Source organism: Entelurus aequoreus, linkage group LG21 (assembly GCF_033978785.1).
Source record: "Entelurus aequoreus isolate RoL-2023_Sb linkage group LG21, RoL_Eaeq_v1.1, whole genome shotgun sequence".
Taxonomy (NCBI): domain Eukaryota; kingdom Metazoa; phylum Chordata; class Actinopteri; order Syngnathiformes; family Syngnathidae; genus Entelurus; species Entelurus aequoreus.
Window position 1 is genome coordinate 18,084,848 of NC_084751.1, and position 25,365 is coordinate 18,110,212.

General features: G+C 39.8%; 1 protein-coding gene and 1 pseudogene across 6 annotated transcripts in view; both read right to left on the reverse strand.

Moving 5' to 3' along the window:
* The window catches only part of LOC133638459 (poly [ADP-ribose] polymerase tankyrase-1), a 312,114-nt gene that overhangs the window by 136,320 nt on the left and 150,429 nt on the right, over positions 1 to 25,365 (reverse strand). For all 6 annotated transcript variants that reach the window (XM_062031088.1, XM_062031089.1, XM_062031094.1 and 3 more), the window contains one exon: positions 19,139 to 19,214. In XM_062031088.1, coding sequence (XP_061887072.1) covers positions 19,139 to 19,214 — 76 coding nt within the window. The remainder of the gene's footprint in view (positions 1 to 19,138; positions 19,215 to 25,365) is intronic.
* Positions 16,278 to 16,405, reverse strand: LOC133639118 (U4 spliceosomal RNA; annotated as a pseudogene).

A 25,365-nucleotide genomic window follows, 5' to 3' on the forward strand; every position in this document is an offset into this window, starting at 1 on the left:
GCTTCATGTAGGGGAGGAGTCGGAAATTATGACGTGTGAAGCCTTACTGCCAGGCTGTACCACATGACCGCTTCGGAACGCGTTATAGATTTTGCAGAGAGATTCGACAACTCATGAACCACCCAAGCTCAGTAAAAATGTGAGCTTCTGAGAGTTGTGGTCAGTTTGGAATCTGGATAGAGAATACAAATGTTTTTTAAATGCCAATAGAATCAAAAAATTACGGCAAACTTAAGCCAAACCGGTTACAGCTTTGTTATGAATATTAAATAGCTAACTTATTTGAAACAGTCAGCCAACCTGTGGTAGTGGGTTCGATCCTCGGCAACGTCAGTTCTCGAATGTGCTTTTCACTATAAACATTACATTTAAAGGCCTACTGAAACCCACTACTACCGACCACGCAGTCTGATAGTTTATATATCAACGAGGAAATCTTAACATTGCAACACATGCCAATACGGCCGGGTTAACTTATAAAGTGCAATTTTAAATTTCCCGCTAAACTTCCGGTTGAAAATGCCTTTGGATGATGACGTATGCGCGTGACGTAGCCAGTAAAACATGAGTATCGATAGCCCATTGAAGCAAATACAAAAAGCTCTGTTTTCATCTCAAAATTCAACAGTATTCTGGACATCTGTGTTGGTGAATCTTTTGCAATTTGTTTAATGAATGGAGACTGCAAAGAAGAAAGTTGTAGGTGGGATCGGTGTATTAGCGGCTGGCTGTAGCAACACAACAAGGAGGACTTACTTGGATAGCAGACGCGCTAGCCAACGCTAGCCGCCAACCGCATCTGTGATCGGGTGAAGTCCTTCGTCGCGCCGTCGATCGCTGGAACGCAGGTGAGCACGGGTGTTCATGAGCAGATGAGGACTGGCTGGCGTAGGTGGAGCGCTAATGTTTTTAGCATAGCTCTGTGAGGTCCGGTTGCTAAGTTGCTAAGTTAGCTTCAGCGTCGTAAGCAACAGCATTGTTAAGCTTTGCCAGGCTGAGAATTATTAACCGTGTAGTTACATGTACATGGTTTAATAGTATTGTTGATCTTCTGTCTATCCTTGTAGTCAGGGATTTATTTATTTTGTTTCTATCTGCATTTGAGCCAGATGCTATCACGTTAGCTCAGTAGCTAAAGAGCTTCGTCGATGTATTGTCGTGGAGATAAAAGTCACTGTGAATGTCCATTTCACATTCTCGACTCTCATTTTCAAGAGGATATAGTATCCGAGGTGGTTTAAAATACAAATCCGTGATCCACAATAGAAAAAGGAGAGAGTGTGGAATCCAATGAGCCAGCTTGTACCTAAGTTACGGTCAGAGCGAAAAAAGATATGTTTTGCACTGCATTCTAGTCCATCACTCTAACGTACCTCATCTACGAATCTTTCATCCTCGCTCAAATTAATGGGGTAATCGTCGCTTTCTCGGTCCGAATCGCTCTAGCTGCGTTGAAAACAATAGGAAAATATGAGGAAGCGAACAACTGACTACGTCACGCTACTTCCGGTAGGGGCAAGGCTTTTTTTTTAATCAGAGACCAAAAGTTGCGAACTTTATCGTCGTTGTTCTATACTAAATCCTTTCAGCAAAAATATGGCAATATCGCGAAATGATCAAGTATGACACATAGAATGGATCTGCTATCCCCGTTTAAATAAAAAAAATTCATTTCAGTAGGCCTTTAATAAAGAAATGCGTTCTGTATTTATTCTTTTTTAACCAGTCACCAGAAATTGATAGCTGGTTGATGGAGAGGTTTTGTCAAGAAAAAAAAAACAATCGCTTAAACCCAAAAATAAAATATATCTCCTGTGTTCTGTACAATATTGTATAGGTTAAATTATATTGTCATCTTCCTTTTGATACCATTTCCTAAAGGTGACAGAAAACACATAGAACCTGCCATATCATATAATTCTACCATGTTGGCGAAATACATAAAACCCAATACATATAGACATATAACACATAAAACATATTTTATTTCCTTTTTTTTTTTCTTTTTCTTTTTATTGACATCCAGGATCACACATTCCTATCCATTACATCATATTCACATACATCATACATCTGTTGTCTGCCCTAAATGTCAAAATATATTTTTTTATATCCCAACCATACCACCCCCCCCCCCAAAAAAGAAAGAAACAGCAAAAAAACAAAGTAGTATCTACAAATACATCAAATAAACAAAAAAGAAATAATACATTAATAATAATAATCAGAAATAAAACAACAGAATACAAACAGATATACATACATACATACATACATACACACACACACACACACACACACACACACACACACACACACACACACACACACACACACACACACACACACACACACACACACACACACACACACACACACACATGTATATACATACATGCATACATACACATATAGGGAGTAATTTTTTTTATTTTTTTAAGCAATACAATCACTAATTCGAAAAATTAAAGTCAGGCTTATGGGGCGTGACATAATTGACCCAGTTTTCCCAGTATGAAGTAGATTTCTCCAATTTATTTATTTTTTTGTATTTTTTTTTTTTTTTATGTCCTGCCCAGCTTCTCAGGCAAATCATATAGTTGATGTAGATGCCCATATCGGCTGTTCAGATTTACTTTACAAAAGAGAAGTGTAGGATACTTCTCTTGTTGCCTTATTTGTATTTTGACTTTATTAAATGTATTTATATTATAATTTGGTGCAGCCGGGCCGGAGCAGGAGGGGATAGAAAGAGAAAAAAAAAAGGAAGACAGAGGGGGGAATTGTGGGGACAAGAGGGGGATTAGACAGAGAGACAAAAACAACAACAGCAAACACAACAACAACAACAGAGCAGCATCAGCAAATACGACATGTAAAAATATGATGGTAAAAGTAATAGCAAATAAGGAGGTAGCGAAAATAAAAAAGAATACAGAAATGACATTGAGCATTATTACACTAAAAATGGAGCAATATGAATACCAATAGAAATAGTGCTATTGATAATAAACAATACCAACACTTTACCTTTATTATCAACAATACAATTGTTCAAATGCAACAATACAAATACGTAATGATAACTTGAGATACGAAAGAATGCAGAAAAATGGAGGGGAAGAAAGAGAGTTTGAGTTTGAGTTTGAGTTTATTTCGAACATGCAAGCATACAACAGGATACATCACAATTTCCAGTTTCTTTTAAACATGTTCGAAAAGGAGTAGGAAGAAGCAGAGCTTATTTAATCCTACCCCTTTTCTTAACATAACAGTTGCAAAACTTTTTGTTCACTTCCTGTTCACAATGTTTTCACAATAAACTCCATAAGTAATCACAATAAAAATAAATAAATAAATAATAGTAAGAATTTACTAATAATAATTGGTGAAGTAAGTCATATTTTATATGATGAGATAAGTAAGATTACTTTAGGAATGAATGAATGGATGGATGAAATAAATTGAGAATGTTTGTCATGGTTCTTCTTCTTTGTACTTCTAAGATATTATCTATGGCAAATGACATGTTTTTTACCACTTTGTAGTTCAGGTTCTTCATCACGTACACAGCTACTCCTCCTCCATTTTTGTTGGTTCTGTTGATGTAGTTTAGTTCATATCCCTCCAGATCAAAATCTATTCCTTTTTTATCATCAATCCATGTTTCTGTGACAGCAATCACTTTGAAGGGTTCGTTGATGTGTTCCAAAAAGTTCTTAATGTTGTAATTTGCATACAAGCTTCTACTATTAAAATGAATAATTGACCATTTGTTATCACATTCAATGTTGCTATTATATTGATCATCTGTATAATAAAAACAACTATTACTGATGTGGGAGAAAAAAATGTGTATCTGGATCTATATCATTTTCCAAATCCTGGTTTTTGTGATCTTTGTTGCAGAAATTTTTTAGTTCCATATTTTCTTGTTCAACAAACTTTGATGTTGTTTCAATAATCTCTATAAGTGTAGGTGGATGCAATCCTGAATCTAGGTCCTCTTGTTTAGTCGTCCCTTGGAACATAGTAGTGCCGATGCTGAATTTAGGTGCTTGTTTTCTGTCAGAGTCCATTATCATCGTTGTTGTGGTAGCTGTGTAAACTTTAAAAATTGTCCAGGTCCTTGATGTCATGGACAACAATTACTCTTGCTTCTGGACTTCCATTCAGCTTGATGTAGATTTTACAGTTGGCGCTCCAAGTTCCCTGGATTTTTCCCTGCCTTCTCAAGTCGCGTGCTTTCTTGGCAATTCCTCCATTACGTTTTGTGAGATGCTCATTCATGTACACATTTGTTCCCTTCAGCTTCTTTCCCTGTTTCAGCAATGCCATTTTAGATTTTCTGTTTACGAGTTTCACGAGCACGACTGGAGTGGCGTTGTTGTTTCTTCCATTCAGTGGGATGCATGTTTCGATGGTATTAATGTCAATTTCAATTTCTTTTGATTGCAGAAAGTTGACCACTTGCTGTTCTGCTGAGACCATATCCATTTCATCTGGTTCACCTTCATTATTCACAGCTTTCGCATGGGATCTTGGTTTAATTCGGTGCCCTGTCACAATGATATCATTCATTCGTGTATCCTGATCCATTTCATCTATGATGTTCCTCAGCATGTTGTTGTCTTCTTGAAGGATCTTCATTTGTTTGCTCATTTCAGTGGCTTCTTTATTTCTGGAGTTGTTCTCTTTTTTCATTTCTTTAATTTCTTCTTTAATTTCTTTCATATCCTCTTTCCATCCATCCATCAATTCTTCCAATTTTTCTATCATTTCTTCTTTAAATTCCTGGAGTATTTTTTGTAGTATCCCTTCTTGAATCCCATCATGTCCTGTGCCCAGCATCAAATCAGTCTTTCCAGTCAATCCTTTAACTTTTGGCATCGCGGCAGTCACTGACGTCAGCGCCTCTTGTGCCTTAAGGGCAGTTACTTCTTTAGCGACTTGCGGCACTTTTAACTTGTTTTTTCAACAATTTCGTACCTTGCGCCGTTCAGAGATCAATTTGAGGTGTCAGCCTGTCAACTTATATCACTCTGCGACGTCGGGATCACTTTAAAACAGCTGTAAACTCGCCGTAACTTTTGGTTGCTAGGCAACCGATTTGAACTGCGGGAGGCGCCTTTGGCTTGAGGCTAACGGCTCTTCCACTCGCCTTATGTCAGCGTATCAGTGCCTCTCAACTGACCAAAATCAGATCGAAGATGCCAGGTGACTCTCCTGTGACTGTGATCGCAAATCAGTGGTCAAATCAGTGGTCAAAATCTTCAGACTTAACAAAAACTCCGGTAGCAGAAGCGGAGCTTTTTTTCTTTGCGTCCTTTCTCATTGACAGGAAGTGACGCACAGGAAGCAACCTACATTAACCTTGTAGATTGTTATAGTAACAATAGGTTAAGCTTTGTCAGTGTGCCATGTGTTATACCCAGTTTACCCTAGGGCAACAACGTTAATAAATGTTTGATGAAACGTGATTATGTGCATTAGTGTATGTGTGCATATGTACTTGTATATGTACAGTATGTGCATATGTGTGCTTGTACAGTGAATGTATGTGTATATGTGTGTTTGTACAGTGAATGTATATGTATAGAATGTGTATGTGTGTGTTTGTACAGTGAATGTATATGTACAGTATGTGCATACAGTATGTGTGTTTGTACAGTGAATGTATAGGTACAGTATGTGTACATGTGTGTTTGTACAGTGAATGTATATGTACAGTATATGTATGTGTGTGTTTGTACAGTGAATGTATATGTACAGTATGTGTATGTGTGTGTTTGTACAGTGAGTGTATATGTACAGTATGTGTATATGTATGTTTTTACGGGACGGCGTGGCGAAGTTGGTAGAGTGGCTGTGCCAGCAATCGGAGTGTTGCTGGTTACTGGGGTTCAATTCCCACCTTCTACCTTCCTAGTCACGTCCGTTGTGTCCTTGGGCAAGACACTTCACCCTTTGCCTCTGATGGCTGCTGGTTAGCGCCTTGCATGGCAGCTCCCGCCATCAGTGTGTGAATGTGTGTGTGAATGGGTAAATGTGGAAATACTGTCAAAGCGCTTTGAGTACCTTGAAGGTAGAAAAGCGCTATACAAGTATAACCCATTTATCATTTATCATTTACAGTGAATGTATATGTACAGTATGTGTACACAGTATGTTTGTATAATGAGTGTGCGTGTGGATGTACGAACTTTGAGTGTGTAAATATGTACTGTATTTGTATATGTACGTGGGAGTGTAGGTACCTATGTATGTATGTGAGTACCGTAATTTCCGGACTATAAGCCGCACCTGACTATAAGCCGCACCAGCTAAATTTAGGGGAAAATACAGATTGCTCCATATATAAGCCGCACCCGACTATAAGCCGCAGGGTTTTGATGTGTAATTACCGTAGTAAATAGGGGTTCATGCTACCACGGAGGGGATTGTCGGGACAGAGATAACTGTTTGGGAACGCAAAGCGTCCCACTTATTAACAATAAATCTTTCAATCATTCAATCAAACTTTCACATCTTTGACATGGCGAACAGCATTCGTGCAGAGTACAAATAATACAACGGTGCAAAGTAATACAAAGTGCTCGCCTGTACGTTATCAAAATAACCAGCCTACCGGTATATGAAAAGTCAGTCTTTAATCATTGTGTCATCGTCTTCCTCCTGCGTACTAAAACCACTGAAATCCTCTTCGTCTGTGTCGGAGAAGAACAGGCCGTAAATAAGCCGCACCGTTGTATAAGCCGCAGGGACCAGAACGAGGGGAAAAAGTAGCGGCTTATAGTCCGGAAATTACGGTATATGTGAATTTGCATGTACAATACATTTGACTCCCAGTGTGTGCGGGAGCCAGAGTACGGCCCCAGCCTCCCCGAGAGCCCATCCCATAAACAGTAGGTGTGGTGCCCAGGGAACCAGGGACTACCGCCCCCACGCAGCCAAGCTGGACAGCGACAGGAACCCCAGAGCCTGGCCCACCGCGCCGCCCACAAGGGCCAGCAGCAGGCCGCAGACAGACGCACCCGGCAGAGGACAAGGCACAAGAAAAGCAGGGGGAAGCCAGACCCCAAGCCAGCGAGAGACCACACCCCACATGGACAGAAAGGCGGGACGCCCCGCCCGAGGGGCCCGGAGACCCCCCGCAACCAGACGGGAAGACCGCCCCCGCCCCACCGGCAACCGGGCCCCCACGAGCCCCCCCCACCCCCGGAGAGCCCGGCGAGGCCAGCCCACGGCCACCCCACCCAAGCCGGCCGCCACAGGACCACCCAACACAGGGCCACGGGAACCACCCACCCCACCCGCAGGGACTCCAACGATGGAGATGGAACAACCAGCAACCGCCGCGCCGAGTCCCGCCCCCCTGATGTAGGGGGAAATAAATAAATTAATTAAATAAATAAATAATAATAATAATAATAATAATATTAATAAAATACATTAAAAAATAAGAATAAATAAATAAATCTATTCCAAAAAAAAAAAAAAAAAAGAATTAAAAGAAGATCACAGACATGCTGACACACAAGGTCGCTACCCCAACAACTGGCCGACTCGCAGCACCTCGGAATACCCTGCAGCACCAAACTACCACAGTAGACGCAGGGACCAGACCCAGCAGGCCCCAACCAAGACGAGCACCCGGAAGGGATGGACGGCGGGACCCAGGAGCTCCAGACACGCAGTCCGGATGCAGTAGCCTGAGGCGCCGACCCCCACTCGACAGGCAGGCCCAGAACGTACCCCCAGAAATATACATACATATCTATATACATAAACATACACATACACATGTACACATACACACACATACACATACATACACATATATACATATAAACTTACATACACACGCATATACAGGTACATACATATACACAGTTTGTCAGCCCCGACAACCACCACGCGCGCGCGCTGCCACCAGTCACAACATCAGCCACCCCCCTGCACCAGACCCAGCAGCCACGGGCGCCCACACCACAAACAAACGGCAGCAGAAACAGCAGCCACAACACCTCCAGACAGCCAGCACCACCCAATGAAATCAAAGCGATCAAAAAAAAAAAACGCGACCGGCAACCACACGCCAACAGGATCACGGAGACCAGCCAGCGCCAGCCTGCCAGCAAGCCCAAACGCCAACACGCAAACAAGAGACACCAACACCCCCCCCCCACCTAAAGACCCCACCACCCTAACCCAAACCCGCACAAACACACCACCGCCAAACAACCGAGACACAGCATCCAGACCAGACACGGGCGCCGTGCCGCCACCACATCAAGTCGCCAACAGAGACCCCACAGCGCAAGGTCGGGCCACACGGGCACGGACCCCACCCAACAGGAAGCGAGACCCGCGCGACGCCACACACAAATAAATAATAAGATTAAACAAAAATAATAATAATTTAAAAAAAATAAAAATTAAAAAAAAAATTAAAATAAAAAATACAAATTAAATTAAATTAAATTAAAAATAACAAATAAAAATAAATAAATAAAATAAAAATAAAATAAAATAAAGTAAGTAAATAATAAAAATTATTAAAAATTTTAAAAATAATAAATAAATAATAATAATAATAATAAAGTAATAAAAGCCTGGCAGGCCAGCAGAACGCAGTCCCCGGAATCTGCGCCGGCCGACGAGGCAATGAGGGGTGCGCCGAACCCCAACCCCCCCACATGCATGTGTACAAGGCCCCCAGAGTGTCTACTGTGTAGTTAAAATTAGGAGGTCAACCATTACAGCCGACTTCCAGTCCCTATTGATGCGTGTAGTGTAGCGTGAGTGAGATATGTATGCTTGTGGGAACTAATAATGCGATTAAAATTGGGGGATATCAAGGTCTTGGTGGGTCCCCACCAAGCCGAGCCCTCCAAATCCTAAGTGTCTAATATGCAGCTAAGATTGAGGGATGGACGAGCAGGGGACAAGACAGGAGGACTGGAGCCCCATAGGAGGCATCCTCATCCCCCCGCCATGCCTCCCCGCAGGACAATCCCCCAAAGTCCTAAATATGTGTGACTGTGTGTGCTATAAGTAGGAGGAGTAGAGGGCCCGGACATCCCCCCCAGTCCATGCGGCCGACAACCAGGAACTACGGCCAGGAAGCCGCCGCCCCCCCCCCCCACCCCCACGGCCCGTGACCCACACCAGACCACTTTAGCGTGACGCCACGCGAGCCCACCCCCGCCAAACAAAGCCAGTCCCCGCCCGCCCCAACCCAACCCCGCAGAGCCCAATACATTTCTCCAATTTATAATTAATAATTAATTAATAAAGGCAGTTATCTTCTCCATTTTATACAGCATATGTCCATTGTGATTTCCATCCATTGCTTCAAAGTTGGGCTCTCCTGGGATATCCATTTCTTAGTAATGGTCTTTATACAAGCCACCAGTAGGATATTCATTAAGTGTTTATCTTTCTTCAGCCAGTCCTGAGGTACATGTCCGAAAAACAAAGTTTTACTTTCAAGGGGTATTTCACGTTTGAAAATATCCTGTAGAGCTTGGTGTATCTCTTTCCAATAGTCCTTTATGGCGGAGCAGTCCCAGAAAACATGATAGTGGTTTGCATTTGAATTCCCAAAATGTATCCCAACAGGCAGGGGAGTTATCATAGTGAGACTTCTGAGAAGGTGTAATAAAAAAATCTGATCAAACTTTTTCAGCCAAACTCCCTCCACTTGGGTGAGCTGGTACAAGTCCATTAATATTTCCATATTATTGTCCATTCTTCCTCAGATATAGTTATCCCTCCTTCCTTCTCCCATTTTGTTTTAATATATGAAGTTGAGTATGATTTCATATTCAACAGACCCTTATACACGCATGAAACAGTTTTATCAATAATTTCTGAATTGTAGGCTTTTGTAAACAGTTCAATCAAACATATAGATAGATAGATAGATAGATAGTACTTTATTGATTCCTTCAGGAGAGTTCCCTCATATACTCGTCTTTGTGACACTTTTCACCTTCATATTAACAAAATGCCGCAACTGCAAATATCGATAGAAGTCTTGGTTTTCTAATATACAGTATATGCCCTTTTAATAGTTTCAAAACTTAGCATTTTTTTTAATCTTTCATTACACTACATAAAGCTGTTATACCCATAGATATCCAGTCCTTAAATCTTGAGTCTAATTTATTAGGTGTAAACTCTGTATCATAGGCACACCATTTAAGAACTGCAATATCACTCTCGATTTTGTATTCCTTTATGATTATTTTCCACACTTTAAGGGTCCATTTTACCCATGGGTTATCAATGTTATTTATGTAGGTTTGTAAATTGCTGTCCTGCTTGTATGGGGATGGAGGGCATTTCTTCTTCAATAATTTTAGATTGCGCAACGTATGACGGGTTGCACCAGCATATCACTGCTCTCATCGGCAAGGTAAACCCCATCCTCACTTTTGTTTGACCAATTGTAAAGTTTTGAGACAAACTCTTGGCCTTTTACTTTGCCATATATACCTTGATAGCAATTTGTCCCATGCATTGAATTGGTTTTGGTTCATCTCTATTGGCAGGGTTTGAAATAGGTACAGCAGTATTGGCAATACATTAATTTTAATGGAATCAATTCTAGAACTAAGGCTAAAAAAAGGAATTAAGTTACATCTTGCTATGTCATCTTTTATTTTTTTTATGCATGGGTACATAATTGTATTCTGATAATTTTGTTAGATCTTTGACAAATTAATGCCCAGGTATTTAAAAGACTCTGTTTGCCATATCAGGGGGTAACTACTTCTGATTTCCCCTGGTGGGTTATAATTATATGAGAGTAGATGGGTTTTACCTTTATTGATTTTATATCCTGATAGTTGACCATACAGTTCAAATGATTGCATTCATTTAGGGAGCGAGTATGTTGGGTGCCCGAGGTAGACCAAAATGTCGTCCGCATAGCAGGCCAATTTATACTCTCATCCTTTAATCATAATTCTCTTAATATCTTCATTTTGTCTGATAGACTGAGCTAAAGGCTCCAGATATAATGCAAACAGGTGACCATGCACATCCCTGTCTAGAGCCCCTTTCTAGGGTAAAACTATTTGATAAGTATCCATTGACTTTAATCCTAGCAGTAGGATTATTATATAGTGCCTGTATAGTTTTAATGATTGTATCCTGAAAGCCGAATTGATATAGAACTCTGTAAAGAAAATTCCAATTGACAGAGTCAAAGGCCTTTTCAGCATCCACACTTATAACAATTGCTTTGATGTTTTTTCTTTGTATATGATCATAATATGTAGTGTCTTTCTTATATTGTCTTGTGTTTGGCGTTGATATATAAAACCTGTTTGATCATTATGATCAATATAGGTAAGAAATCTTCTAATCGTTTGGCCATAATGAAAGTAAATAGTTTATAATCTACATTGAGAACCGATATTGGCCTGTAATATCCACATTCAATTCTACCCTTGCCTTCTTTTGGTGTTGCTGAGATAATTGCCTCCCTCCAACTAAGTGGCGTTTGTGCCTTTTTAAGACCCAATTCAATGTGGGGAGTAAAACAGGTATTAATTATTTTTTAAATTCTTTATACCACTCTGCCGTGTAACCGTCTGATCCTGGCAATTTACTTAATTTAAGCCTACTAATTGCAACTTTTAATTCATTTTCAGTTATATCTGCAGACATTGTTTGGTTTTGTTTTTCATCTAAAATAGGTAAATCCAGGAGGTTCAGAAAGCTGTCAATTTGGGTTATGCTCCTACAAGAGACCTCAGAGTATAACGTTTTATAAAAATGTTCGAAGGCTTCCTGAATTTTGTTTGGTTTAGTTTTTATCACTTTTGTTCTTGGATCCCTGATTTTATGAATTGTGTTTTCTGCTATCTTTTTTTTTAGTTTCCAGGCCAATATTTTCAGACTTAGAGCCAATTTCATACTGTTACTGTTTCAGAAACATTAGATTTTTATTTATTTCTTGTCTGGCCAAACTGTTAATTTCATTCCTAATATTTCTTATTTCCCTTAATGTATCCTGTGCCAAATCTAGTTTGTGTCTTCTTTGTAATTCTTTTAGTTAGGGTTTTTAAGTCATCTGATTTTGTATTCTCATTTTTTTTCTTAAATGAAGATATTGCTACAATTTTCCCTCTTAAAACAGCCTTAAAGGCCTACTGAAACCTACTACTACCGACCACGCAGTCTGATAGTTTATATATCAATGATGAAATCTTAACATTGCAACACATGCCAATACGGTCGGGTTAACTTATAAAGTGACTTTTAAAACTTCCCGGGAAATATCCGGCTGAAACGTCGCGGTATGATGACGTATGCGCGTGACGAAGTCAGAGTAACGGAAGTTATGGTACCCGTAGAATCCTATACAAAAAGCTCTGTTTTCATTTCATAATTCCACAGTATTTTGGACATCTTTTGCAATTTGTTTAATGAACAATGAAGGCTGCAAAGAAGACAGTTGTAGGTGGGATCGGTGTATTAGCAGCGGACTACAGCAACACAACCGGGAGGACTTTGTTGGAGCGCTAGCCGCGCTAGCCGCGCTAGCCGCGCTAGCCGCGCTAGCCGCCGACCTCACCTTGACTTCCTACGTCTCCGGGCCGCCAAACGCATCGGGTGAAGTCCTTCGTCCTTCTGCCGATCGCTGGAACGCAGGTGAGCACGGGTGTTGATGAGTAGATGAGGGCTGGCTGGCGTAGGTGGAGAGCTAATGTTTTTAGCATAGCTCTGTGAGGTCCCGTTGCTAAGTTGCTAAGTTAGCTTCAATGGCGTCGTTAGCACAGCATTGTTAACCTTCGCCAGCCTGGAAAGCATTAACCTTGTATTTACATGTCCACGGTTTAATAGTATTGTTGATTTTCTATCTATCCTTCCTTCTATCCTTTATTTTTTTGTTTCTATATGCAGTTAAAGCACGATGCTATCACGTTAGCTCGTAGCTAAAGCATTTCGCCGATGTATTGTCGTGGAGATAAAAGGCACTGAATGTCCATTTTGCGTTCTCGACTCTCATTTTCAAGAGGATATAGTATCCGAGGTGGTTTAAAATACAAATCCGTGATCCACAATAAAAAAAGGAGAGTGTGGAATCTAATGAGCCAGCTTGTACCTAAGTTACGGTCAGAGCGAAAAAAGATACGTCCATCACTGTCTCTCAAGTCCTTCACTGTAACGTTCCTCATCTACGAATCTTTCATCCTCGCTCAAATTAATGGGGTAATCATCACTTTCTCGGTCCGAATCTCTCTCGCTCCATTGTAAACAATGGGGAATTGTGAGGAATACTAGCTCCTGTGACATCACGCTACTTCCGGTACAGGCAAGGCTTTTTTTTATCAGCGAGCAAAAGTTGCGAACTTTATCGTCGATTTTCTCTATTAAATCCTTTCAGCAAAAATATGGCAATATCGCGAAATGATCAAGTATGACACATAGAATGGATCTGCTATTCCCGTTTAAATAAAAAAAAATCATTTCAGTAGGCCTTTAAGGGTGTCCCATAACATGGGAGGCGAAACCTCTCCTGTGTCATTGAACTCCAAGAAGAGTCTAATTTCAGATTTAATTTGTGTCTTATAAATAAATGATAAATGGGTTATACTTGTATAGCGCTTTTCTACCTTCAAGGTACTCAAAGCGCTTTGACAGTATTTCCACATACACCCATTCACACACACATTCACACACTGATGGCGGGAGCTGCCATGCAAGGCGCCAACCAGCAGCCATCAGGAGCAAGGGTGAAGTGTCTTGCCCAAGGACACAACGGACATGACTAGGATGGTAGAAGGTGGGGGCTGAACCCCAGTAACCAGCAACCCTCCGATTGCTGGCACAGCCACTCTACTAACTTCGCCACGCCGTCTTAAAGGATAGGTCATTCAGCAGACTTGAATTTAGTTTCCATGTATTATTTTTTGCCCTCAGATTAAAGTCAATAGATAGGTATATAGGTGCATGGTCACTTAGATCTATCATCCCAATTTCACAGGTACATATTTTATCTTTGTCCTTCCCAAATGTTAGAAAATAATCTATTCTTGTATAAAGACAGTGCAGAGCAGAGAAATAAGTATAATCCCTTCTGTCTGGGAAAAAGTCTCGCCATATGTCAATTAAGCCTACTTCCTCAAAAAGTGTGTTTACTTTCTTATAAAGGGGTTTAACGTTATGTATTTTTATAATAGAGGAGTCCAATTTTGGCTGTTAATATATATTTAAATCCCCACCACAAATCAAAAGACCTTAGGTTTCTGTTACCATAATATTGGTGATTTTTTGGAAGAAATTAATATTATTCCCTGGGGGTACATAGACATTCAATAAGGTGATTGGGTTCCCATCTATCTTTCCCTTTACTAAAATAAATCTACCCTCCTTATCACCAAATTCCAGTACTTTTTCAAAATGTAGCTTTTTTGAGATGAGGATAGCAACTCCTCTCCTATGTCCTAATTTATATGACGAAAAAAACAAATGAATGAAGCCCATTCTCTTTAGTTTAACATGCTCCTTGTCAGCCAAATGGGTCTCCTGTAAATATACTATGTGGGCTTGTTCTGTCCTCATTTTTGATAAGATTTTACAGCGTTTAATTGGGTTCAATAGCCCATTATCATTAAACGATACACATTTTACTTTGTCACTAACCATATGTGTTTACTTGTAAGTGTACCAACAAAATATTCAAAATAAAACCTAGCAAGTCTACTCCCATAACGAAACATTTTTTTTTTTCTATTTCCTGTGTTAATTTAACTCGCAAAACCATTCGGTCAAACATTCATTGTAATTCATTGTCATTTCCAGGAGCCATAACAGAGCAACAATTCAATGCACCACAAATTAATTATGTGGTGAAAATGCAGCTGTTTGACCAGCAGGTTGTGTCTTGTGCCGAAGCATGCATTGAAGCTTTGAGAATTTTTTTAACCAATTGGCTCAAGTGGTTCAATGCCTCATGAGGCTTCATCTACACTTGATTAACCAAAATATTCACAACTGCACCTTTATCGATTGAAGGGCTGTAACCGGCCTAGCCAAACCTGCCACTTTTCGAACCGGATATCCGGTCACATCAGTTTGCTGTACAGTACAGACCGTCAAAAATGTCCATAGCCAATTGTTTTTCAAGTTGTCAAAGCGGGGTATTGAGTAAAGTTTTCAAATAGCAATAATGATAAAAATAACAATAGCAATAATAATAATAATAATAGCAATAATAATACTGCCACTGCGCAAAGCTACCATGCGTTTGTCACAAACAACGTTTTCATTACTCAGCCTACATTCCTAAGTTATTGTCTTTCACAAGAAGGTATGTTTCTGATTGCCACACTCACAATTCTCAGTCTCTCATGTCTGTGTTTGTTTTAATAAATGTAACTGCAAATTTTCTACTAGTATCAATGTGCATACATGTAGACAACTCATATGGTTCACTTGGAGTAAATGATTGTTTCCATGGTTAGTTATTTGTTGTATGTTATGAAAAAAAAAAAAAAATAATACAATAAAAATATAAAAAATATATATAAATATAGCCAGTCTTCTGAATTGAACAACGAATATTGGAAATGTATGAATAGGGGGCAGATATAAGTTATAATATATAACTTATAATTTTAAACTCCTTCTATTTGTTTTTAAATGTCTAAACAACCTCGCTCCAACATATCTTTCCGACCTCCTTCAGCCTTACTGCCCCACCCGATCCCTAAGATCAGCCGATCAGGTGCTACTGACGGTCCCTGACACAAGGCTGAAGCTTAGAGGTGACAGAGCTTTTGCCGCTGCTGCTCCCAAGCTCTGGAACAACCTACCTCTGAGTGTTAGACAGGCCTCTTCTCTTCCTGTTTTTAAATCTCTCTTAAAAACATACTTTTATTCCATGGCTTTTAACACTGAGTGATATCCATCCTGCTATGGCGCCCCATAATACACCTGCTGTGAACCAGTTTTTATGTTCTATTTATTTTAGTTATTTATTTTTTATTGTGCTCTGTTTGTGTTGTGTTGTGTTTGCTCGGTTCTCGTATTATCTTTTAACCTGCCCATTGTACAGCACTTTGGCTACCCCTGTGGTAAATTTTAAATGTGCTTTATAAATAAATAAAGTTGATTTGATTTGATTTGATAATAATTTCTGCTCCTTTTCATTCATTATTTATTTTAAATGTTATGTTGATTGTTTTTTTGTTTTACCTTATATGAATGAAATAAAACACAAAACAAAATATAAGCATTTTTGTTACAGTATAGTCTCTGTACAGACTGTCAAGAATTGTAATAGCCAAATCATCAAGGCAGGTTATCGGGTAAAGTTTTCAACAAGCAACAAGTACGCCTCGGATAGAACTCACAAGCTACGATACTGCTACTGAGCAAAGCTGACCCAAGGCCTACAAACAAGGTAGTCAACATTGAGCCTAATGCTGTGCAATATGGAACAATTTATATAACCTGATATAGGTAGTAATTTTCCAGATAACGATATACAGTATATCACTATATACAAATGTTACTTAAAATCACACACAAACAAACACAGAGAGAGAGAGAGAGAGAGAGAGAGAGAGAGAGAGAGAGAGAGAGAGAGAGAGAGAGAGAGAGAGAAAAAATCACACACAAACAAACACAGAGAGAGAGAGAAAGAGAGAGAGAGAGAGAGAGAGATACACACTTCAAATAAATAAATGACAGTTTCGCTTGTCTCATCTCTTTTTATTTATAAAACACATTTTACATATACAAAGGACAAGACAATTAAAATGACAATTAGAAAGTATGTTTTAGTGCCAGCCCTTCTTTTTGACAATGTAGACTAGGGCCATGTTAACACATGAAATTACCACAGTTGACTGGCTAATACTACTAAGTCAAATTATTTGTTTGCTAAGCAAACCTGGCCAATAAAGCTGATTCTGAACCAAACCGAACACCGTGACCGCAAACCGTCATAAAATCAGATTGTGTGAACTGTTTCAGCCCAATAATGTATGGATAGGGATGCTTTACAGCAAACTGTGCAATCCGCCAGCATCCTCAGTCTGACCATCAGAATATTTTGTATATGTTGACATCCCAAAAGACGTCAAAGATCCATACAAAATTTTAAATTACACCATGTATATATGTATTTATGTATACTGTATATATATGTACAGTATATATACTGTATATGCTGTATATATATATACATATACATATATATACATATATATACATATATATATATATATATATATATATATATATATATATATATATATATATATATATATATATTTATATATATATATATATATATATATATATATATATATATATATATATATATATATATATATATATATATATATATATATATATATATATATATATATATATATTTATTTGTATTTATTTTTTATTAAACATTTTTTGTATAGTGTTGTCTATATATGAATTTGTCATTTTTATAGCCCAATGTGGCCCCTGAATCAAAAAGTTTGGAAACCCCTTGCTTTACAGCACTAAAAAGGAGGTCACAAACTGGTGGTGTTCCCTTCCTAAACTATATAAAAATTCATAGTCCAACGTGGCATCTTAGACTTTAAAAAAAATCTGCCCAATGGATAGAAACAAGCATAACCTCAGATTTGAGGAGCAGGATTTAAAAAATTAGCAGCATGTACACAATCACTGTGAGTGATCATTTATTAGAGATGGGATTTATGGCTCTTTGAAGGGAGCCGGATCTAGAGGAGCTGTTCCTTTAAAAGAGCCGTTTCAAAGACTGGCTCGTCCCTATATTTATTTTTTCAAAACAAGTTTTAATTAAGGAAACAATCACTCATGGAAGGAAATAAGATAAAAGTTTGAGCAATAAATCAAAATGTATACATTACACCAATAAAAACATCCATCCATTTTCTACCGCTTGTCCCTTTCGGGGTCGCTGGAGCCTATCTCAGCTGCATTCGGGCGGTACGCGGGGTACACCCTGGACAAGTCGCCACCTCATCGCAGGGCCAACACAGATAGACAGACAACACTCACACTCACTTTCACACACTCGGGCCAATTTAGTGTTGCCAATCAGCCTATCCCCAGGTGCATGTCTTTGGAGGTGGGAGGAAGCCGGAGTACCCGGAGGGAACCCACGCAGTCACGGGGAGAACATGCAAACTCCACTCAGAAAGATCCAGAGTGCAGGATCGAACCCAGGACCTTCGTATTGTGAGGCAGACGCACTAACCCCTCCCCCACCATGCTGCCCCAATAAAAACATATAGGATATAATTATTTTTAATTTATTTTTATTATATTTGGCTTTTGTAAACATTCCACAAGAAGGTTCCATTTTACCAGTCTTTGACAGTAACCTCACTATGTCCACTTTACCTTGCATGTCATCACCCCCGCGAAGTGCAACCAAATGCTACGTTTTCTTTGACTTTTGTTCACTTTTTCTTTTCCAGTTGCTAATATTTCTTTCTAATTCCAAGTACAGCGGCTAAAAGGCTCAAGTAGGTTCAGGTGCCTAATATACTCCCCCCCTTAATTTACCTGCCTACGTGAGTTCATGTGCATGATAGCGTTAACATGTATAGAGCCTTTTGGGACGACTCTAAATGGGTGATGTCATTACTCTTTTAATAAATAAAGCCAATGTAGCTGATTTTGATTCTGATCCTGAATTTGATTCTGGAAAGGCAGCATGGGCAATTTGCATAAAGAACGTCTCTCAAAAGTACTACAACGAATGACAACTGCAAATCGCTTCTTATTGTTTAATTGAAAGACACGTTCAAAAGACTTGACTCGTTTGCGAACGTCACATCGCTATCATTTATCAATTCATTGTGCAGCGAGGATAGGCTCCAGCCCTCCTGAAAACTGGAGAAAGACAAGCGGTACAAAATGGATTGATGGATATTTGGTGTCAACGTCTACTACACTGCTATTGTCTACAGGTGATTGGGTAATATGATACAACAAAGGCCTGCAACTGCCCATGAGAGCATTTGCAGGAAACAATAACCACAACACAGCAGGTGGATGGTTGTGTCCCCCTAATGTGTTTCCAGAGGTTGAGGTTGGACCTTTGTTTTCTTTGCATGCAGCAAACATTTGTTCTTACCTTGCGGCCGTCACTCGCGTGGCAGTTGACATTAAGCGGCGTGAGCAAGGCCATTAGCTTTTCCTCATTTCCACTCCTGCGAATGTACATACACACTCATTAGTGAGAGAGAGAGCGAGAGCGAGAGGGAGAGCGACAGAGAGAGAGAGAGAGAGAAAGAGAGAGAAAGAGAGAGAGAGAGACGGAGCATCTGTCACCATAGAGGATTAATGCTGTTTCTCAGCGGGAGAGTGTAGATGGTCGTGTGGGGAGTGGGGAGTGGGGAGCATGGAGATAAGAAGCCCAAAGGACTGAAGGGAATAATTTTCATCAGCAGGCTGACATGTTTTGTGTATGTTCTAACAAAGAAGACAAGAAGGCTATAGAATAATTAAGATAATGTCCCTGTTTCTGATGGGTTTCCTGGTTTGTGGGTTTACTGCCCTGGCACTCCAGAGGGAAGTGTTGCCATGGCAGCCAACAACCCGGGTTCCTGAGTCAGCTGTCGAAAAATTAACTGTCAGACCAAAATAAGATGATTACTCTATTAACACATATTAATGCTTGATTTATCAAATATGTAAAACCATGTCTCACTCTTTCCGTTTACGTCCACCTTTCCAAGCTTCGTCATCATCATCATCACTCTAGTGAAGTGAATTATATTTATATAGCGCTTTTTCTTTCGTGACTCAAAGCGCTTTTACATAGTGAAACCCAATATCTAAGTTCCATTTAAACCAGTGTGGGTGGCACTGGGAGCAGGTGGGTAAAATGTCTTGCCCAAGGACACAACGGCAGTGACTAGGATGGAGGAAGCGGGGATCGAACCTGGGAACCCTCAAGTTGCTGGCACGGCCACTCTACCAACCGAGCTATACCACTATCCCATTATCCAAAGAGTTATACATCAATCCATCCATCCATCCATCTTCTTCAACTTATCCGAGGTCGGGTCGCGGGGGCAGCAGCCTAAGCAGGGAAGCCCAGACTTCCCTCTCCCCAGCCACTTTGTCCAGCTCTTCCCAGGGGATCCCAGCCGGGAGATATAGTCTTCCCAACGTGTCCTGGGTCTTCCCCGTGGCCTCCTACCGGTCAGACGTGCCCTAAACACCTCCCTAGGGAGGCATTCGGGTGGCATCCTGACCAGATGCCCGAACCACCTCGTCTTGCTCCTCTCGATGTGGAGGAGCAGCGGCTTTACTTTGAGCTCCTCCCGGATGGCAGAGCTTCTCACCCTATCTCTAAGGGAGAGTCCCGCCACCCGGCGGAGGAAACTAATTTCGGCCGCTTGTACCCGTAATCTTGTCCTTTCGGTCATAACCGAAAGCTCATGACCATAGGTGAGGATGGGAACGTAGATCAACCAGTAAATTGAGAGCTTCGCCTTCCGGCTCAGCTCCTTCTTTACCACAACGGATCGATACAGAGTTCGCATTACTGAAGACGCCGCACCGATCCGCCTGTCGATCTCATGATCCACTCTTCCCCCACTCGTGAACAAGACTCCGAGGTACATTAACTCCTCCACTTAGTTATACATCCAATCAATTAAATTATTGCAGTAATTTGATTTGACTTTAATAGTAAATTGTACACCTGACAGTTACATGTATCAACATTCTTATCCAGCAAGTAATTCATGCATACTTGCCAACCCTCCCGTTTTTAGCGGGAGAATCCCGATATTCAGCGCCTCTCCCGACAACCTCCCGGCAGAGATTTTCTCCTGACAAACTCCTGGTATTCAGCCGGAGCTGGAGGCCACGCCCCCTCCAGCTCAATGCGGACCTTGGCGGACATGGCGACGCCGTCGACGAGCAAGATGAAGAAATACGCTTGCAAGTTCCAAAACGAATGGAAACAAGAATTTCAGTTCATCCAGGACAGTTCGAAGGGGAAGGTGTATGTTGCCTGTAAATTTTGTAAAACAGACTTCTCCATTGAACACGGTAGCCGAAATGATATACCGTAATTTCCGGACTATAAGCCGCACCTGACTATAAGCCGCACCAGCTAAATTCAGGGGAAAATACAGATTGCTCCATATATAAGCCGCACCCGACTATAAGCCGCAGGGTTTTGATGTGTAATTAGCGTAGTATATAGGGGTTCCTGCTACCACGGAGGGGATTGTCGGGACAGAGATGACTGTTTGGGAACGCAAAGCGTCCCATTTATTAACAATAAATCTTTCAATCATTCAATCAAACTTTCACATCTTTGACATGGCGAACAGCATTCTTGCAGAGTACAAATAATACGACGGCGCAAAGTAATACAAGGTGCTCGTCTGTACGTTATCAAAATAACCAGCCTACCGGTATATGAAAAGTCAGTCTTTAATCATTGTGTCATCGTCTTCCTCCTGCGTACTAAAACCACCGAAATCCTCTTCGTCGGTGTCGGAGAAGAACAGGCCGTAAATAAGCCGCACCCTTGTATAAGCCGCAGGGACCAGAACGAGGGGAAAAAGTAGCGGCTTATAGTCCGGAAATTACGGTACTCATCATGAACGGAGAAGTTAAACAGGGACAATGCTGCCATCTAGTGGATATCCACCAGAACACAGAAATTCAAGTATTTATTTTATTTATTATGCATAATAAAATATATATATATATATATATATATATATATATATATATATATATATATATATATATATATATATATATATATATATATATATATATATATATATATATATTAGGGATGTCCGATAATGGCTTTTTGCCGATATCCGATATTGGCCAACTACCGATACCGATATCAACCGATACAGATATCAACCGATACCGATATCAACCGATATATGCAGTCGTGAAATTAACACATTATTATGCCTAATTTGGACAACCAGGTATGGTGAAGATAAGGTTTTGTTTTTTTTTAAATAATAAAATAAGATAAATAAATTAAAAACATTTTCTTGAATAAAAAAGAAAGTAAAACAATATAAAAACAGTTACATAGAAACTAGTAATTAATGAAAATGAGTCAAATTAACTGTTAAAGGTTAGTACTATTAGTGGACCAGCAGCACGCACAATCATGTGTGCTTACGGACTGTATCCCTTGCAGACTGTATTTATATATATTGATATATAATGTAGGAACCAGAATATTAATAACAGAAAGAAACAACCCTTTTGTGTGAATGAGTGTAAATGGGGGAGGAAGGTTTTTTGGGTTGATGCACTAATTGTAAGTGTATCTTGTGTTTTTTATGTTGATTTAATTAAAAAAATAAAAATAAAAAAATAAAATAAAAAAGATACCGATAATAAAAAAAACGATACCGATAATTTCCGATATTACATTTTAACACATTAATCAGCCGATAATATCGGCCTGCCGATATTATCGGACATCTCTAATATATATATATAGATAGCTAGAATTCACTGAAAGTCAAGTATTTCATATATATATATATATATACATATATATATATACTGTATATGAAATCCTCGAGTTGGTGAATTCTAGCCGTAAATAACCACGCCCCCAACCACGCCCCCCGCCCCCAACCACAAAAAATTTGGAGCGGGCCCCTTCCTCTTCCAACATGACTGTGCACCAGTACACAAAGCAAGGTCCATAAAGACATGGATGACAGAGTCTGGTGTGGATGAACTTGACTTGCCTGCACAGAATCCTGACCTGAACCCGATAGAACACCTTTGGGATGAATTAGAACGGAGACTGAGAGCCAGGCCTTCTCGACCAACATCAGCGTGTGACCTCACCAATGCGCTTTTGGAAGAATGGTGGAAAATTCCTATAAACACACTGCGCAACCTTGTGGACAGCCTTCCCAGAAGAGTTGAAGCTGTAACAGCTGCAAAAGGTGCACTTCAAGTTCATATGCGAGTCAAGGCAGGTGGCCAAATACTTGTGGCAATATAGTGTATTTTAGCAAGAACATCAACCTGCCAACTTCATGATGCTGTGTGAGAGGCTGTGTTCTGAAAATTACTTTCAATAAGTAATTAATTATAGTTACTCTTTATCAAAAAAGTAATTAAATTACTAACGTAGTTACTCTTTAATAAATGTAATTAATTACTGGGGAAAGTAATTAATGCGTTACTTTAAAAATATATATAATATCTGGCATAATGCAGTTGACATAAGTTTTATATAAAGTATAGATGAGAGCAGTGTGTGCGTATGTGTGTGTGCCTTTAAAAGGTGCCTAGTGATGTGTGACGTCAGTGAGTCCATGCTCAGTCTGAGTCTCACAAGCATTTTATCTTGAGCTGTTTTTGTTAGCTTAGCAGGCGACCAGCGACAGTTTGTCAGCTCTGAATGAATCTTTCACTGGTTTGTGATACCTCTGCTTAATAGATAGATTGAATGTGCTTCCATGGCTGTATGTTCTTGCCAACAAACTGGGTATTGTTTGGATGGCAAGTTTGCCACTTCAGTCATTAATTTGCTGTTCAATGTTCCCTCCGATCCTCATAGTTACTAGCACGCAGTGCAGTTTGTGTCAGTTTTTAGGGTTGTGAAAAAAACGTTGTCTTTTATTGACCAATTCCTTCACCGAAGACCTTGATTCTTCCGTATTGGAAGACTGAGTGTGTGAGCTCCCCTCTGTGCATGGTGCAGGTGGGAGGGACGCACACATAGTGATCAGTGACACTTCGGCGTCAATCACTTGTCCATTTGGTTATGTTTTAAGTTTATGTCAAACATGCTATACAAATGGACGAACATTTTACTGTACAATTATCAAATTTGATTTATTTTATGAGCAAAATGCGATGAAAGTTTTGAAATTCCTATTCGCACATGTGCGACAAGTTTTTTTTCAAGTCGCACGGTCTATTTTGTGCATTTGCGAGTAAATTTGTCACATTGTACTACCCTGAACAGAATGACTGAGACAAATCCACATGACTAGATCATTTGTTGTCAGCTAATTAAATAGAACCATTTTATAAGCTGACACTAATAATTACATGCAACTGTGCAGCTACAGTATATGGGCCAAAATCAACCCAAATAAGAAAAACAATGCTATCTTATCTTACAAGCCATGTGTGGGAGTTATGTTGCTAAAAACTATTAAAAAAGTCCCCTACAAAAATGTTTAGAACCGTATTAGCGAGGTCAGTCAGTGGCTCAGCTGTGAGAACCACTGTTGAGTTCAGAGTTCAGAGCCTGCTGACCTCATAATACACTGAGGAACAGCTGTGCGCGATTGTGTGTGTGATCAACTGGGAGAGAGGTGAGAGCTCACCCACCCACAGTCAATCAGACATGAGATACGCACACACACGCACACACACAGGCGCGCACACACACACACTTCCTGCAACAATAACATGTCTGGCCAAACATGCCAAATGTGTCCTTATGTATAGACAAGGTGGGACAAAAATATTATTTTTTGTAAATTAGTCATTATATACTGCATTGCATTTTTGGAATCTAACATTTTAAATTACTACATTACATTGGTGTGATAGCATTGATTACAAAAATAACACCGCAATTCTGATTTAGCATATATATTTTCTATATATATTTTATTTGAACGATTTACATGTATTTATGGGTGAAGCATATTCAATATCACTAGGTACTGAAAAACTCAGAGACCAAGTAAGTGTACACACCTAAAAGACGCTATAGACATCTAAACAAGCAACTACAAGGCAGAAGTAACAACAAATAAATAATACAAATATCAAACGTTGTACACTTTATTGTGCTGACTCTTTTTATTTTAGCTAACCTCTGCATAAGTCTAGTGGCCACCATCAAAAATCATTTTCCTTATTCAATGTGTATGGACCTCTGATGTACCATAATTAGATCATATTAAATGATCTGTGCTTTCACTGAGGAAAGACTTTAATAAACTCTTTGAGAGTGTCGATAAAGTGGAAATATCTACACTTATCAGTGGACCTCTCCCAAACATCGACAGCAGGATAAACAAATTCAGCAGGCTGCTACAGCTGAATACATGGCTGTCCAAAGTCTCTAAGTCCAGAGGACTGCATTTTATTAACAACGTTAATCTCTTCTGGCAAAAAAGATCTGTTTCAAGGGAAAGGCCCACATCTGAACAGAGGTGGAGTGAGACGGCTAACGGATAACCTCCTCCACGCAGAATAGGGCTGGACGGGATCCTATGCTGCCACAGAGGGAAGAGAAGTGGAGCGGAAGAAGTACTCCTCTGCCACCTAGGAACCCAGCAAAGGACTCAGCCACAACAACCACAGCAGCAC